This window comes from Musca vetustissima, unplaced genomic scaffold (genome assembly GCF_032173495.1).
Source record: "Musca vetustissima isolate MV318-11 ecotype Yass unplaced genomic scaffold, APGP_CSIRO_Mvet_v1 utg7192, whole genome shotgun sequence".
In the NCBI taxonomy this organism is placed as follows: domain Eukaryota; kingdom Metazoa; phylum Arthropoda; class Insecta; order Diptera; family Muscidae; genus Musca; species Musca vetustissima.
Genome location: NW_026880622.1, coordinates 208,934 through 226,083, shown reverse-complemented (window position 1 = coordinate 226,083; position 17,150 = coordinate 208,934). Strand labels below are relative to the sequence as shown.

At 36.3% G+C, this 17,150-nt stretch overlaps 4 protein-coding genes across 4 annotated transcripts; 1 reads left to right on the top strand and 3 right to left on the bottom strand.

Annotated features, from left to right (window-relative positions):
- Positions 1-1,647: 1,647 nt before the first annotated feature.
- On the bottom strand, positions 1,648-2,823 carry LOC133326338 (electron transfer flavoprotein subunit alpha, mitochondrial). The gene is made up of 3 exons (XM_061535008.1): positions 2,761-2,823; positions 2,552-2,692; positions 1,648-2,466 (listed from the first exon to the last, which is right to left on the bottom strand). Exons 1-3 carry the CDS (start codon positions 2,800-2,802, stop codon positions 1,657-1,659), a joined length of 993 nt encoding a protein of 330 aa, XP_061390992.1. The 5' UTR covers positions 2,803-2,823; the 3' UTR covers positions 1,648-1,656.
- Positions 2,824-3,507: 684 nt separating this feature from the next.
- LOC133326336 (uncharacterized) lies at positions 3,508-5,974 on the bottom strand. Its single transcript, XM_061535006.1, has 6 exons — positions 5,845-5,974; positions 5,506-5,699; positions 4,347-5,434; positions 4,119-4,287; positions 3,707-4,060; positions 3,508-3,645 (listed from the first exon to the last, which is right to left on the bottom strand). Exons 1-6 carry the CDS (start codon positions 5,972-5,974, stop codon positions 3,508-3,510), a joined length of 2,073 nt encoding a protein of 690 aa, XP_061390990.1.
- A 1,255-nt stretch (positions 5,975-7,229) lies between these two features.
- On the top strand, positions 7,230-12,508 carry LOC133326335 (LIM domain kinase 1). The gene is made up of 6 exons (XM_061535005.1): positions 7,230-7,987; positions 8,690-8,776; positions 8,883-10,170; positions 10,234-10,388; positions 10,446-12,022; positions 12,093-12,508. Exons 1-6 carry the CDS (start codon positions 7,269-7,271, stop codon positions 12,506-12,508), a joined length of 4,242 nt encoding a protein of 1,413 aa, XP_061390989.1. The 5' UTR covers positions 7,230-7,268.
- Positions 12,509-14,064: 1,556 nt separating this feature from the next.
- LOC133326334 (solute carrier family 25 member 35-like) lies at positions 14,065-15,960 on the bottom strand. Its single transcript, XM_061535004.1, has 4 exons — positions 15,877-15,960; positions 15,616-15,791; positions 15,414-15,549; positions 14,065-14,598 (listed from the first exon to the last, which is right to left on the bottom strand). Exons 1-4 carry the CDS (start codon positions 15,946-15,948, stop codon positions 14,065-14,067), a joined length of 918 nt encoding a protein of 305 aa, XP_061390988.1. The 5' UTR covers positions 15,949-15,960.
- Between the last annotated feature and the right edge of the window lie 1,190 nt (positions 15,961-17,150).

Genomic DNA, 17,150 nt, shown 5'->3' with positions numbered 1-17,150 from the left:
ACTCTTACACTATTACAACATTGTAAATTATCCATTACTTGCACAAAATATATCAGAAAAAAATTCTATTTAATATCAATTACCCATGATGTCTATATTTCCGTGTATTCTTTTTTATGCTAGTTAACCGAAGAAGCGTCGCTATACTGACTAATTTTGATGTCGAAAACGCATCTATGCTAAAGTAATTGATAAATACATAGTATGGAACTTCATGATAAGCGAAATGATTAGCGTGTGTGCAAAGGTTATGTTGATTCAAACATTTATTTTGGCTAGTAATAAAATAACTGCAATCCGGAATAAGTCCCATAAAATAATACAATGTTATAGTCTACGAGCTCTGATTAAAATTCTTCTTGAGACTTTGAAATAAATTTGGAAAAAATTCCATTAACGTTGTCTGTCAAACATGTTGCCGCCAATGGGATATGTTTGTTGAAAATCAAATACATATTAATGATATTTTAAATAAAATAGAATTGATAATGGTCAACATTTCCGTGTTTCTAAGTATTTAGTAGTGTTTATGGTCAAGGCATACCCCCAAATTTAAAGGATTCGCATTGATTTTTGAATTGATATCAAATCATAACAGATTTTTAATTTACAAGTGGTTTGTATTGATAAATAGAACAAAATCATTCTATAGTCAATTTCAAAGTTGTTTTTGTTATTATACTCAATTTTTTTTTATAACATATAATCCAATCAAGAATCAACTACTCATAATGTTTTGGTAACAGCAAACATATCTACAATAACAACAAACACAATCGTTAAAATATTCATTGTTTTGGTGGTATTTTTTCTCCAAAAGATAGTTTGGCTTATCAGCAGTCGTGTCACTAACTGAAAGGTATATACATATATACCAACATACATAATAGTTTGTATAGAAACTTATGGAAAAAAATCAAAAACACCAAAAAATGCCAAGCATACTTTTAGGCATTTGGATTGAAAATCATAATTTTAAAATGTATATTCATATGGTGTGCCAACATCAAGCTATTCTGATAAAATCAACAACAACAGTATACGAATAAGAAAGCGGTGTAGGAAAACTGATTTTTTCCACAATTTTTTATTAAAATTATATTTTATGATATTTTGCACGTTTTAAACATTTAATGAAAACAACAATGACAATCCGCCTCCCCCACAACTTGATACACAACTGTGTACTTTAGCCGCAAGGACTAAAGCATTAACTGGACCAAACACATCTTCCACAACAACTACAAAGTCAATCATTTTAACTTTGACAAATCAAAGTAATAAAAAATAAAAACGATTGTTAAACTTTCCGCTTGCGTAACATCAACAATTGTTATTGATAAGAATTTCAACCACACACATCCAAAAATAAAAGACAAGCAAGCACACAAACACATTTGGTCGACCAAGTACATCTCTTCATGTTTTATAAAAATCTTTCGAATTTATTGAAAAAATATAATTTTTTTATTTAACTTTTGTTTTATCATAATAATTGTCTATATCGATGTTATTGTTGTTTTCTTTTTTCACTTATAATTATTTATAACATAATTAAATGCACTTATAAATCCAATCACATTTGCTCGAAATATGATTTCGGTTTGATCGACACACAAGTTTAACTTGTTTTTGATCGGGATGGAAATTCTTTTCTTACAATTTGCCAGTCAATTCTGGAACAGCCTTGAACAAATCAGCTACCAAACCAATATCGGCAACTTGGAAAATGGGAGCCTCGGGGTCCTTGTTGATGGCAACAATGGTTTTGGAATCCTTCATGCCAGCCAAATGTTGAATGGCGCCGGAGATGCCAACGGCAACGTATAGATCGGGGGCAACAATTTTACCAGTTTGACCGATTTGCAAGTCATTGGGCACATAACCAGCATCGACAGCGGCACGAGAAGCACCAACAGCAGCGCCGAATTTGTCAGCAAGATCGTACAACAATTTGAAGTTATCACCTGATTTCAAACCACGACCTCCGGAAATGATAACCTTAGCACTGGTCAATTCTGGACGATCAGACTTGGTCAATTCTTGGCTAACGAATTCGGTAAGGCTTTGAGCGTAGTCGCCAGCAGGTGCAGGTTCAACGGCACCACTACCGCCAGTAGCAGCAGCGGGGGCGAAATTGGTGCCACGTACAGTGATGACCTTCACGGGGTCTTTGGAACGCAAAGTGAGCACAGCGTTACCGGCATAAATGGTGCGCACAAAGGTATCTTCACTCTTGACATCAATAATTTCAGAGATGGGGGAGACATCCAATTTAGCAGCAACGCGTGGCAAAACATTCTTGCCAAAGGCAGTGGCGCCAGCCAAGATGTGGGTGAATTTAAATTGGTTTTGGGCAGCCAAAACCAAGGGTGTCAGTGATTCAGCGGTGAAACCCTTGAAGGCATCATTTTCAGCAACCAAAACCTTGGCAACACCCTCAACTTTGGCAACAGCTTCAGAGGCCTGTGAACAAATAAGACAGCATATGATAAGGCATGCGAATACTTAAAAATGATATGATGATTATGCAAACAGTTTGTCAACTTACGGGGCCACATTTTGTGCCAGCTACCAAAACGGTAACATCGCCACCGATTTTCTTGGCAGCAGCAATGGTGTTCAATGTGATGGGATTCAAAGCCTCATTATTGTGTTCGGCTACCACCAATGTGCTTTTGCAGCGATGGAACTATAAATATAGGAAGAAACCAGGTGTTTTTAAAAGCATCTAAATATGTAAATTTGAAAGCAACTTACGATGCTGGTACGCAAAAAGCTGCGAGTTGAGTTGGCGAACATTTTGCGATTCTATCAAAGTATTAGTTTTTGTCACAAAGTAAATCACAGCTGTAAGAGAATATTAGTTTTTAATGAATTTAAATTGGAATATAATAAGGGCAAATAAATTAAATAACTCACTCCACTCTCCACAAGTATGTGAGCGAATGATATCAAAGGTCGGAAACAGACTTTGGAGCCAGATGTGGGTAAAATAATGACGGCGCAACAGGTGATTTAGTGCGTTGAATTCCAATTGGGGCGATTAGCGTTGCTGCGTTCGTTATATGTTATTGTACCAGGAAAAACACACAATATTATACAAGTTTTAGGTATTGAATCCACTGAAATATTTTTAATGTACACACTTGTTCCTCTTATTAACATCTATGATCCACATTACATGTAAAGAAATTATACTATGAAGAGGATTTCGCCAACGAGATTGTTCAATTGAAAGGTTCACTTAAATAAGCCTATGAACTAGGGCAAACACATTGGCGTACTGTTTCATTGACGTATGGCGTCAAATAAGAAAATACGTTAAAAATCCAAATGCACTACCAAATTAAATTATCATTTTAACAAATAAACATATATTTATTTATATTTTATATCATTATACATGAGTATATACTTAGCGACATTTAAAGGCAGACACACTATTGCAATAAGTTATTATAATTAATTTAATTGGTAACTAAAATAAAACAAAACAAATGCCAACTATTGCTCCTTTTCCTCCTCCCCAGCATCTGGTGATGGCGTAAATAAGGCAACACGTTTACGATACCTTTCGCATTTGGGACATGGCTGGTTATCATTTAAACAATCGGCATGGAAAACAGATCCACATGTTGAACACTAGACAAAAAATAGAAATAACATTTTACATATGTATTTTAAAATATCAAAAATTGCTTACCCGATATGTTGTTTCTATGTGGAACGGATACAAAACTTTGGGTCCTTTACAAATTTCACATATGAAACCTTTCAAACTGCACAGTGGGCATTTTAGAATATGAGCCTCTCCCACTTTGTATGCTTTTTGCAAATTCTGATACAACAAACCTCGTTGTATCATTGCCAAATCTCCTATAGAATACTGATGGATGTGTTCATATAGATATTCCTTGCCGAAAAATAAGCATTGCAATTCTTCAAAGCTCTTGGGACTACATGTGCACAAGTATGCCCGTATGAAGTTGAGCCGTATGCGTAGAGCTTGTAATTCGGCCATGGCCTCTGAAGCATTGTATATATCTGGATTAAGTAGCTTAAATTGAAGAAAATATAAAAAATCAGTTATATATGGCAATATACGCAGTTCTCACCTTTAGATCAATAAATGGCTGTGTACGAAATTCGGCCAGAAATGACGCAGCTTTTTTTGACACCGAATACTTGCGAAAATCCCAGTTATATATTATTTTTGCTGGTATAATGACCGGTTCAATGTCCATACAATTATCACAAAAATAGTTGCCGCTGAATGCACAAACCCTACAAATATTTTATGTTACATATAATTCAGTCTTTTTTAGAAAGCCATGCAAACTCACCTAAAATTCGAGTAACCTATTCCCAATGGATGTTGACATGATTTACACAAAAATCCTTGAACATCTAGTCCAGGCTCCCTGGCCAATTTACACAGTTGCTCAACCATCTCTTGCAGTTCCTGTATGTCAAATTTCTCCATAGAACCGCCAGATACAACCTCAAAGTCGGATTTGTTTGATTCGCATTCTTCATCACAATTCAAGGTGGACTGAGAAACGGCAATGCCGGTGGTGTTTTGTAACAAAAACTTTTCCCACACCTCTGTCCAGTCCACTTCTCGTTGCCTTTCATGTTTGCGTAATAAGGCATTATAACTGCAACGATCTGTTGCCGGAGATCGCAATGAACTTGCCGAGCTGGTCAAACTGAGGGATCTTTGAAAATGAAATGGGCGATCTTGGGAATTATTGTCACCATAATTCATATCAGAACACCAAGATTTCTGCATGAGATTACTAAGAGAATTGCTACCGCATGGATTGACCTCCTCACATGTCTCAATATTTTCTTTGGGTGCTTCACTAGTTAAGGGTGATTGTTGATCTGCGATTGGTTCCTCACCCACAGCGTCTTCTTCCATTTCTTCAACTTTTTGCAAAAATAAATCGACATTCATTCGGGTATTTACATCATCGGCCCCAAAGGTTGCGCTCCTCTGGAACGGACTATTCGAAATAGATTCTGAAAAAAGCTGATTTGTGCACAATGGTTGTGGCATGGGAATAGCCCTCGTTTCCTCAATCAGTGAACCGGCAATATCCAAACCACTGCTGATGGGGCATGATTTCATTGTGGGTGTCCATAGTCCTGACAATTGTAAAGCATGGTCCGGCCATTGGTTCATTAGACTAGTATTATATGGCAACTTAAATTGTACCAAACTCTCTACGTTATTTATCAGGTGAATAGCTCTCTCGAGACGTGAGGCGTCTTTTATTAAGGCATACTTTTTGTAATATGGACTAAGGGATGAAGAGTTTTTACCCATATTATTTAGATAAGAAGAAAGTAAGCCATCGTTGAGGCTTAAACGTATCCAGGCACGACATATACCAACTTCTGAGGTCACTTGTGTAAGGGAAGTTAGCTGTAATAATCACAAAATTGAATGGATTAGATGAGCTGCGCTTAAAGGAACAGAAAGTATTTCTATTTTACCTGTTCAATCACTTCTTTGTGTAGAAATATCATAATTGGTGAATAGAAACTTGGTTCGGGTCTACGTTCGCTTTCCACTTCGGCAATAATATTTAAGGTCTGCCATAGAAATGAATCCTTAAGACCGTGAAGAAAAACAGCCTCAATGGTAGTTACCAAATTATTGGAACTCTCACAGAGTTCAAGAACCACCCCTGGAATGGTAAAGAACAATAACTAATTGAATTGCAGAAAAGTTTCGAATTAAATTACATTGTTCATTCAAATCGTGTATTTGCATCCATTGTTTTGTTTGTGTAGTGTCGTATATATGTTTTGCTTGTTTGTTGTTATACTGACCTTCTCTTTTGTCTTGCACGTCGTATTCAATTTCTTTTACATTTTCCTGCAATGCTTCTAATATTGCCTCCTTAACTGCTATTTCCCGTTTGCTGGATGATCCGCTAAGGCTACGAAATAGAGAGCTCATATTGCTAGCCTTTAATCCTGTATTGTGTCCTTTGTATCGAAATAAATCTCCAGCTCAGCCAAGTTGTCAGGTCGTGCCTGTGTCTTTTACCAATGACAACTGATTCTCCTATACAAACCACAGGATTTCAATATATATTATAATATATATATATATATATTCCTAAGGAATCCTCTGTTATTCCTAGAGGAACCGAGTGGAGTACGCACCGTTCTTTCTGATTACAATGACAGCATTTTTATAATCGACGGCGGTATTACAAATTCTATTTCGACGGCTTTGCGAAATTATACGAAATAGATCTCAAAACGAAAGCAGAATCAAAACAAACGACAGACGAAATAGAGATGCAAGATAACATTAAACTAAAGTTCAACTCACAGTTCATTGAAATGAACGATTGGAACTAGATTAATTGATTTATATAAATGTATATAATTATTATATATTATTAAGATTATTAAGATAAAGAAGAATTCAAAGTGGAGAACCGAAAGTTACGAATGAGGTGGCATGGAGACTAAATGGGAGCTGGATTGTTTACGAATGGTGTGGGATGGAAACGACGACAGCCGAAACAGCCGTTATTACACTGCAATATAATGTTACCATATCAATGTCACATTACAAGATTTGTGTTGCCATATCCTATAGCCACACCACCTATACCAAAGGTAGTAACTATGAAATGTGTGTGTGGGTTTGACATATTGATTCCATTAATTCAAGGCGAAAAATCCCAAACTCCGTTTTATTTTCATGTTTTTTTCTTCTAAATTTCTTCAAGAGGTAAGAGTTAAAACGTCAAATGTTCGTGTGATATAAATATTAGAAATGAAATACACAGAAAATGAAATTCAACGGATGGATGGAGTGATAAAGTGGCTTGCAAAATATTTGTTGTTTGTACCTTTGTTGTTTACACACAGGTTTGTTGGTTGGTTTCTTGATTGAATTGGTGTTGTGTATTGTTGTTGTACTGTGTGTTTGTGAATGAATCACTTGAGCCAACGAGCGAGCGGAGCCACAAATCTGTGTTTACTTGCTTCATTTTCAATGACAAACAACTGAAAACATTAGCTGTGTTATTAGGGGTCATCTGCGCTGGTGATGATAATTTGCGAGTACGCGCCACTAACTTGACCAAGGTACAAGCCAAACAGGAATGCGATAAAATACACATTAAGTCAATCATAAGGCTGTCTGAACATCGAGTCACCAACGTGAAATATTAATATGAGCTGTGTTTTTTATTTACAGATTACTTATATGACGTTCCTATGGCAAATTGAACATGTCCTCCAACGCAGCAGCAACAACACCAACAATAAAATCACATTTACAAAAATCTTGTACTAACAACAATTCCCAAAGTTTGCCTCGTTTGACTGCAACCTGTGCTGGCTGCCTCAATGAATTATATTCCTCAAACGATGAGGACTACACCATAGCCTTGGGCCAGGAATGGCACACAGACTGCTTTCGCTGTTCGGTATGCGACAATCACTTACACAATTGGTATTTCGAAAAGGAAGGTTTGCTATTCTGTCGAGATGACTACTACCAACGATTCGGTGAGGCATGCCAACACTGTAGCAATTATATATCCGGCCCTGTTATGGTGGCTGGCGATCACAAATTTCACACGGAATGTTTTTGCTGTACGAACTGTCGAGCGTTCATCGGCTATGGCGAAGCATTTGCTTTGCTGGAACGTTCAAAACTGTATTGTGACACTTGCTACAAGAAACTGACAAATTCCGCAAGTCCGGCTTTTGAGAGCGTCAAACCACTACACTCGATTCGGTTAGTGGAAATACCAAAAGATGTCACACCAAGCTTGCGGTTATCCGTTGATAATATAAATGTGGCACAGCGTCATCATCATTTGAGCAATGCGGATAATTGGTATGGCCGCGTATACAATTCAGCATCAACATCGACAGTAGATGGAAAGGCTGGCCTTCTGACAGGCAGTTCTTCGGAATTATGCCCGGCTGTTCGCATTTCTGAGTGAGTAAATATAGTAACAAATTGCAAATTCAAATTAACCACAGAAGGAAAATGTCAGCCATTGAATGTGGAGAACGATGAAGTCACCAACTTCATATCGTTTACCACCACATCTCTGGCTACATTTGGTTCTTTTATCGAAAATATGTAACTTACCTTATCGATCGATTCATTCATTCATTTCGCAATGCAAATATCATTATTATTAATCCTTAACTTTAGATATCACCACCAATAATACATTTTATACATTTATATTGTTACCTTTATGTGTGTCGTCACTGTTTTCATTATTTATTTATATATGTACATATATAGGTATGTATTACTACTTACTTCTTTGTTATCAGCGCTATGGCTGGTCGAAGGAAAGCGGTTTGTTTCTTTGCAGCACTCACTCAGACACAGAGTATAACAAAATATATATAAATAAATATGTGACAACCACATATAGGTATTTCTAGCCATACGAAAACACAAAAACAATCATGATACACTTGTTATATAGGCTCCCTCCCATAAGTGTTGTAGTCGTTTGCATTACTAATAACTAATAACAACAAACTGAACTCATTCGTAATTGGCACTACTAATCTTCAATCTTCTTCTCCTCACACCAACAACAATCATCTTCTCTTTCGAAACGCATACCCTAATTCCTTTGGTCTCTGCAAACAAACAAACAAAACTAAAACCTACCAGACTCATTTGTAGAGTTTATGGACGTGTTGGCAAATACGTTTTCTCCCTAATCACATCGGTTATTGATCAGTGTTGTGGGGCTTATAGGTAATAATCAACAATAATTTGTCATCACATAACTGCAGCCATCAAGGGCTCGTCCATGACAAGATCTGTTAAAACTAATAATTCATTTCATTTATCGCATCGATAGAATTGATGTAAATCTCACCAACCTGCATGTGGGAGATCGTATATTGGAGGTGAACGGTACACCGGTTAGTGACAATTCCATCGAGCAAATCGACAAAATGATACGCAGCACAGAGATCCTGCAGCTGACGGTGGAGCACGATCCCTTGTCGGTGTGTCGCAGCTGCAGTAATGTGGATATCAAAAAAGTCACCAGCGAAGTGTCCTTGCCCTTGGCAACCTCTGCATCGAGTGTTGAAGTGTTTGGACGTACCTACGAGAGTAGCGGCAGCACAAGCACAGCCACCACAGCAATAAGCCACAATGACGGTGGCTCGCCTACACGTCTAACGAAACAGGATAAGGAACGAATCTACAAGAGAAAAGATGAGGGCTACATTAGTGGAACCAAAACACGACAACTGCGAAAATACAAGAACCTCAACCAAATGGCTGCAAGCGATTTGCTAAATAATACCTCGAACAGCGAAACGAACAGTACGACGTCAATTTCATTTCGTGGCAAGGAGAGGTGTTCAAGCATGTCAAAGCTCATGGGTGAACATCATCCTGACCAATCACAGGAAATGAACGATTTATCCAGGACAAAGTCCTTTCGTGTGGAACAACAATCTTCGCGTATATTTCGTCCCTCTGATCTGGTGGTCGGTGAAATGTTGGGCAAAGGCTTCTTTGGCCAGGTATTCAAGGTTACACATCGTAATACCAAGGAGGTCATGGTGTTGAAAGAGCTCTACCGCGTAGATGAAACTGCCCAGGAGAATTTCCTCAAGGAAGTGGCCGTTCTTAAGTCTTTGAATCACAAGAATGTGTTGAAATTCATTGGAGTACTGTACAAGGACAAACGATTGCACTTGGTTACCGAATATGTGGCCGGGGGTTCGCTGAAGGAACTGTTACATGACTCCGGATTGCCTCTCACGTGGACAGAACGAATTTCATTTGCCAAAGATATAGCTTGTGGAATGTGTTATCTGCACTCCAAAAATATAATCCATCGGGACTTGAACTCGTTGAATTGTTTGGTTAGAGAAGACAAAACCATAATTGTGGCCGATTTTGGATTGGCGCGAATTATCAACACCTCACTGAGTACAAAATGCACAGAGCCGACACAAACGGACAGTAGTGCCAGCAAAACGGGTACATGGGGCAGGAGTAAAAGTCGACAGCGTAGGCAACGTTACACGGTGGTGGGCAATCCCTATTGGATGGCTCCCGAAATGATGAAAGGTCATATCTACGACGAGAAGGTTGATGTCTTCTCGTTTGGCATTGTGTTGTGCGAGGTAATTGTTTGAAATTGTAAAGGATTTCATTTATTTCAATTGCGTCTGTTTTCTTGGTTTTAGATCATTGGACGTGTCCAAGCGGATCCAGATTTTCTGCCACGCACATCTGACTTTGGCCTAAATCAAAAAGTGTTTCGTGAAACATTTTGCAATCAATGCCCCGAAGCCTTCTACAAAATAACATTTCTCTGCTGTGATTTAAACCCAGACAAGAGGTAGGTACAGTGTTCGTATTTAAATGAAAAAGTCCCTCTAACGAATGTCCGTTTTAGACCCTCGTTTGAGATACTGGAAGTGTGGCTGGATAGTTTGAAAACATTTATATCATCCAATCAGCCTGTGCCCCATGAACTGCTGTATGACATAGATAGCTATCAAGGTGGCAGTATTTGTTCAACGCCTGTGGATATTCTAACGCCGAAATCCAATTTAAGTCGTGATAATTTAGATGAAGTTGGGACGCCGGGTAAACCAATTTTCCCCACTGCAGATACTCCAAAAGAAGATGCGCTGGGTGATGCGTTTGAGGATAACAAACAGGATAGTAACTTCCTGCTGCCGGATGGCATACCAAAATCTCCACATTTGGGTAAAGATTTCTCACCGTCTGGAGAACGTATTCACAACAGTATGCGGGCCAGAAGAAGGCAACGTTTCTTACAGGCACAGAACACACTGAGCTCAGTTGAAAATCAAAGCACTGAGCGTGTTTTGGAAGCTGTCAAAGAAACACTGCAAAATGATAGTCACAAAAGTAAAACAGCACAGCATAAACGCAACCTGGACAGAGGTTTCATATTGGACATAAATCGCAGTGGCATTTTGCACATCAACAATGTCAGAGATTTGAATAATCTTTCAGACTTTGATTCGAGTTGTGATACCAGTCTCAATTACCATGAAGTCAATGTCAGTATGGATGAGACACCAATTCCAAGGGAGAGTAGTAAGCCTGAGGAGGAAACGAAAAATCCAAACTCTCTCACTACGACAAAAGAAGAAGTGGGAGAGGAATTTAAATCTCCAGATTTGGGAATTGAGAAACAGAAAGAAAACGATGAGAATGTACTAATAAGCCAAAATAGCCAAATAGCAGCTAATGAGGAACAGAAATCTCTGGATTCTCTGAACAATATTAAACGTAATCTTGCCGATAAATCGTACAAAGTAGCTCTTGAAGATTTTAGAACGCGTTTGAATCTGTGTAAAACTAAATTTGATGCCATAGAGGAAGCTAACCGTAAGAATTTTAACAACTCACAAAACTCAATGCGATCTCTGTTCAAAATAAACACATCGGAGGATGTTTTCAAATCGCCACCTGAGTCTTTGAAAATGTTCCAGCGTTTGAAGTCAACGAAATCAGCCGATAGTCCCGATGGTGTGAAGAACACATACAGGGTTAATCAAACACCGGTGTTTGGTCGCAAATTGACACCACAAAAGCCGACAGAATTCTATAAACCCCATTCGGATTCTTTGGAAAATTTAGATAAAATCTCGCTAATCGATCCGCAGAAAAATGAAAAGAAAGAAACCAGTCCGGCGAAAAGAGCAAAACTACCCAAAGAGGGAACATTTAAAAGCTACATAACATCGTTGGATATAACACCGACGACAACGTCGCCATTGGAGGAGTCCGCACCAACGAATCAGACCAAAAAGACTCTTGGTGGTAGTGGTAGGCTGAAGGTGTCAAGTAATTTGTTAAGTTTACGTAGAACGCTGAATCTGGCATCACCCACCAGAAATGAGGAGACAAAAAGTTTTAGTCGACGCACGCTGTCGCCGACCAAATCGAGTGAAGCCAAACGTGTGTCAGCCACAAAGCCACCAGATTTACCCACAAGTAAGTGACAATGAAATTTTATGAAAGATGAATTATTAACGTTTTTATGTTATTGGTGTTGTTGTTTTAGCAGCATCTAGAAATCGTAGTATCGCAACACAATCAACAAAACCCAGTAATCGCCTTACTATTTTAAGTCCGGAAAAAGTGCATCGTTTAAATGCCAAATTGACCGATCAGAAAAAACAATCGCTGTCATCCTCAAATGCCAAGACAAACAATATTCATACCAACAGCAACAACAACAATAATAATAGTAAAGTTAATGAAATTAGATCAACGGAAACATATACCACCGCATCATCATCGTCTTCACCATACACAAAATCATCACCACCGTCCACATTTCTTTCATCATCATCGTCATCTACAACAACAACCACCACAACCTCATCAACACACATTAATCGAAATTCCGAACATGAAACGACAAAAGCCCAGAAACGACAACCTGTTTCGAGGTCTCAATTCTTTACCAAATGTTAACTTTGTTGTTACATGCCAACGAACCAACCAACAAACAACCAAAATACCAGAATCTCCATAAACATAATACTCGATGTAGAAATTAATAACGAAAACGAACGAAGATGATAGATTGCCATTGACGAATGCTGAAAATTGGTTCGGAAAGTTTGCTCAAATCAAACATCAATAATTAGTGTATAGTGAAAAATAAAATGAAAACAAACAAAATGTATTTTTGAATGAATGAGTAACAAGAAACTATGTTTCTAAGTGCCTGATAATAATAATAATATACCGATCTATGTAGCAATATATATACACATAAGTAAAATGCAATAATTTTACAAACAAACAAAATTATAATATAATATTATGTACACAACATTCGAATATACAAATTATCTCCCCCATTTCCTTAATATACATACATATATCAAAAAGACAAAACATGTTTTATACGATTTTCTTTGTAGTGCCATTAGCATTAAATTAATTGTTTAGCTGCTTAAAAAATGTATAAGTTGTAAATGTTAATGCCATTATGTTTAAACAAAAAAAGTTAACAGTATTTAATTTTAACATATTTTTTACACTTAATTTATGAGATAACATTTTTTACGATTTATTTTTTTACATATATATCTAGTTGTTAAAATTCAATGTCAATTTAATTGCTCAAGCAAGAGAAAGACCCTCCCCCACATTATAAAAGACATACATATATACAAAATACTGCTTATTCGAAGTATTTCTTTCCTTTTTTTCTTCTTCTCAGTTTAGATTTTTTATTATTAACAAATTAAAAAAAAAAAAACTAGTTGCCTAAGACTTAAACTAAACTAATATTCTCTCAATTAATTGTTAACTTGTGTTTTAAGAGCCATTGTTTTCTTATTAAAATGAAATGAGACTAGTATTAGTAAACGATATACAGAAAATATATACTTAAAACAATAAAACAACAAAAGCAAAACATTCAATATTTTTATGCATTTTTACAACAACAATACAAACTATGTAAGATAAATAAACAAACAATGTACAATGTTGCGTATATTTATAAAGAAACAAAATTACTAATACCAATATGTGTAAATTACAAATAAAGGAAACAAGAACAAAAAAAAAAATCCCAAATGAGATGTTTAATACGAACCTTGTTTTTCTGGCAGCCATCATGTTTCCCGCCCAAGGAAAATAATAAGAGAAAGACTCCATTATTTCTTTGCAATTTTGTTATTTATTCAACAATTCTGTTTTAGTTTATTGTTAGTGGATGTTTTTGTTTTGTGTTTTTGTAAGTAACTAAAAACTAATTAGACTCTCTGCGGGGTTGGAAGGCACTTTTTTTGGTTTTTGAGTTATCGTAAAAAAACTACGAAAAAAGCTTAACAACTATGTATGTTAAAAATTTGTTCTTTGTACTGGCCAAGCAATAACAAATAACAAAAGAAGAAAATCTTCAAAATTATATAAAAATCAATAATTTTGTTTAAAAATAAAATCACAACAAAAAATATCCTTTGGATTCCAATTCAAAATATTGCACAATTAACAAGTGGACTTGTAGTAGTTTAATGCCTATTACTTTTATCCTGTAGATATTTATCACGCACCAAAAGCAATTCATCAAAGAACAACAAAACTAGCGTTGAGTGTGGTGCTATTCTAAGGTAATTGGCCCAAAATCCTTTATACAAACCGTAAATACCTTCTGATTTTAATATCTTAACACAACAATCTAGCCAACCATTGTAACGGCCACGTTCGTCCCATCCTTGATTGTAGAGGCGAGTTGAAATGACATCTGGCGGTGTTATGGCCACCGACATTAGGGAGCCAGCAATAAGGCCGGCACAAAACGAATTCAATGTAGGCTGAGTGACAATATCGTATTGTTTGAGCATGTATTTGGTTTTGCCAAATGTGGCAATTTGTGCTCCGGAGCCGATAGCAGCACGTGGTATGGCAGCCATGGAGCCGCGCCACAAGCCATAGATTCCACGCTTGTTATAGATTTGTGATAGGGCATCCATCATGCCGGTATGGGCATGTTGGTATCCAACGGCAATTTGCTTTGCAGCTTGTGATTGTAGTTGTGTTTTAACCTATGCGGGAATGCGAAGTGGTAAATACGTATTAGAGTTTGTTTTCACTTGTTTCTATTCTTACAACTAGGCACATGGGTTACTAAGCAATAAAAAATACACAAAATAGACAATATCATGTCTGGCGAAAATGCTGATAAGATGTAAATTAAAATGACGAGCATGTGAGTAAAATAATTAATGATATAATGGAGGCTGTATGGCAATAAGGAATATGACAGTGTTTCCTAAGTGCAATTACTTCCTGTTAAATCTGATCTCACTTTTCATAGTTATATCGATTATTAAGCGTACATCAAAATAAATTTATAGCGATTGTATTGTATAATATTGATCAATTGAAATCGGTACGTTTCAATACATGTTGTTATTGTTATTTTTTAGGAATGTTATAAATATCAATATAACTTTTTAATACAGCATTTATTAGTTAATTTGTGTACACTTGTCATTAAGCATTATCATTGTATATTGTTAAGAAAAAACTAATCTTATTCTTATCAAAATAAAAAGAAAAGACGTTCAAATGTAAACAAAGCGCTCCAGGCAAATTTGGTAATTACACAATAATAAAAATAAAAAAACAACAACTACACGGAAATATTCCTCTCTATGATATGTGATATGGGGGTGATGTATGCCTCAAATGGCAGTAGTTATAGATAATTATGATGACATTGCTAATTTGATAAAAAAAGCAATAAGTCTTACTGTTATCTTTTTATAAATAAAATAATTATGCAAAACAAAATAATAAACTCAATTGTTATGTTGTTTTGACAAAATTTCAATATTCTTTTTCTTATTCCACTTACCATAAAAAATGGACTAGAAAAATAGGAACCAATGGCACCACCCGCAGCACCCCAACACAGGCCCAGACCAAATGATACTTCACCATTTTTCTTATGCATCCATCCCTTGTTTAAGGCCATATTGTAAATGCTTAAACTATACAAAAAAAAAAAAAATAATTTCAATATAAAATTCTACTTCGAAATATCCTTTAATCCTTACCGAAATGAATTAATAATAAATTGGAAATATAAAGCTGGTACTAGACCCTTTTGAAGTCCGGTCAAACCATCATTTTTGGCCACCGTTGCAAAGGCATGGACAATACCCCGGTATGGTTCCACATAAGTACCGCGAGCCGCCAATTCACCTTGAAGTTGAATACGTGTCTTGACGACCTTTAAGAACAAAAAAATGACAAATTAACCAATTAAATGAATTTCACAATAGTTTTCATTCAAATTACTCAAGAAAACTACTTACTTCGATGGGGTTGGTAAAGAAGGTGGCCCCCACACTGGCAAAACCGCCCAAAACAAAATCAGATGCATCCATGGCCCATATGTTATTTATTTAGAAACTCCTACTTCGAAAGCTTTACTGGGAACCTGCAACCTTCAATGTTCATATTTATTTGAAGAATTGACAGTTTTTTCCGTTTTGATTAGAAGTTTTATATCTTCTCGCTGCTGGCTGTGTGTGCTGGTCGTGCTCTCTAATCAGACATAACATAAGCAGAAAGGTTGGCAGCCATTAAACCAAGGTAGCCCCATCACCAATTTATTACAACAAAAAATTGTTGTAGTACACTGATATGTCAAACATATTTTGCCAAAACAAACCGATTCGTAAGGTTTTTTACACAAATTCATTCAGAAAATTTTAATAAATGTATTGCCGAAGAAGCTCTTCAAAATGCGGAGATTTTCATTAACTATTTTGTTTCTTAATTTTTTAATTTTATATTAAAACAAAATTTTTGACAGTTATTTGTACGGACAGCTTTGCTGATGCGGCTGCCCTATTAAATCAGCTTTGCATTAAACAGAGAACAGATGATTTCGGCGCCGTGCCGATAACAATTGCGATGGTGCCACCAGCACCATCTGATTTGTTCATAGGCAAATCACTCCGATGGTACCGATAACAAAAAAAAAAAAAACTGAACCGTTAATCTCAGTTTTGTTTAAACCCACGTTCAAGTCAAAATAAGGTACGGTCAATAGATTTAGTAAGTTTAATATGACGCAATCAGATCTGGACTTAAGGGAACCCCCCATTCTCGATTGTAATTTTTCAAGATTTTAAATGGGCTGGTAAATCAATACTAATGCTTGTGGAGGTTTGTAACTTTGCACATATATAATTGAAGATTTAAAAGAGAAGAAAAATAATTTACAAAAAAAATTTGTTATTGTTTTGTTGTTGTTTTTTGTAATTAAAGAAAAGTCCTTATTTTTGATGGCGGGCATGATAACTCCTCACTGGAACATCAGAATCCGAAAATTCCAACGGTGTTAGAAAGAGTACATGTCTGGCTCTCGTATGAACTAGGATTATAGACTTCGCTCTAAAATTAACAAAATGGTGGACCTTTGAAAAAATATTTTTGGAAAATCGCCGATTTTTTACCAAAAACCAAGTTAAAAAATAAGGAAGATCTTCACCGATTGGCTTTATCCTAGTTCGTACGAGAGCTATACACTCCCAGAGAAGCCTTGCAAAATTTGGAACCGATTGGATTATTAGTTTTTGAG

Excerpts from the sequence above, each read along its gene's own strand:
- LOC133326338 (XM_061535008.1), bottom strand. The coding sequence starts at position 2,802 with ATGTTCGCCAACTCAACTCGCAGCTTTTTGCGTACCAGCATC. Across the intron at positions 2,693-2,760 it reads GCTTTTTGCGTACCAGCATC|TTCCATCGCTGCAAAAGCAC; the intron begins GTAAGTTGCTTT and ends CTATATTTATAG. Across the intron at positions 2,467-2,551 it reads CTGGCACAAAATGTGGCCCC|GCCTCTGAAGCTGTTGCCAA; the intron begins GTAAGTTGACAA and ends ATTTGTTCACAG.
- LOC133326336 (XM_061535006.1), bottom strand. The coding sequence starts at position 5,974 with ATGAGCTCTCTATTTCGTAGCCTTAGCGGATCATCCAGCAAACGGGAA. Across the intron at positions 4,288-4,346 it reads ATAGGTTACTCGAATTTTAG|GGTTTGTGCATTCAGCGGCA; the intron begins GTGAGTTTGCAT and ends AAATATTTGTAG. Across the intron at positions 4,061-4,118 it reads AGCCATTTATTGATCTAAAG|CTACTTAATCCAGATATATA; the intron begins GTGAGAACTGCG and ends CTTCAATTTAAG.
- LOC133326335 (XM_061535005.1), top strand. The coding sequence starts at position 7,269 with ATGTCCTCCAACGCAGCAGCAACAACACCAACAATAAAATCACATTTA. Across the intron at positions 8,777-8,882 it reads CAGTGTTGTGGGGCTTATAG|AATTGATGTAAATCTCACCA; the intron begins GTAATAATCAAC and ends TCGCATCGATAG. Across the intron at positions 10,389-10,445 it reads GATTTAAACCCAGACAAGAG|ACCCTCGTTTGAGATACTGG; the intron begins GTAGGTACAGTG and ends TGTCCGTTTTAG.
- LOC133326334 (XM_061535004.1), bottom strand. The coding sequence starts at position 15,948 with ATGGATGCATCTGATTTTGTTTTGGGCGGTTTTGCCAGTGTGGGGGCC. Across the intron at positions 15,792-15,876 it reads TCTTTACCAACCCCATCGAA|GTCGTCAAGACACGTATTCA; the intron begins GTAAGTAGTTTT and ends TTGTTCTTAAAG. Across the intron at positions 15,550-15,615 it reads TTTATTATTAATTCATTTCG|TTTAAGCATTTACAATATGG; the intron begins GTAAGGATTAAA and ends TTTTTTGTATAG.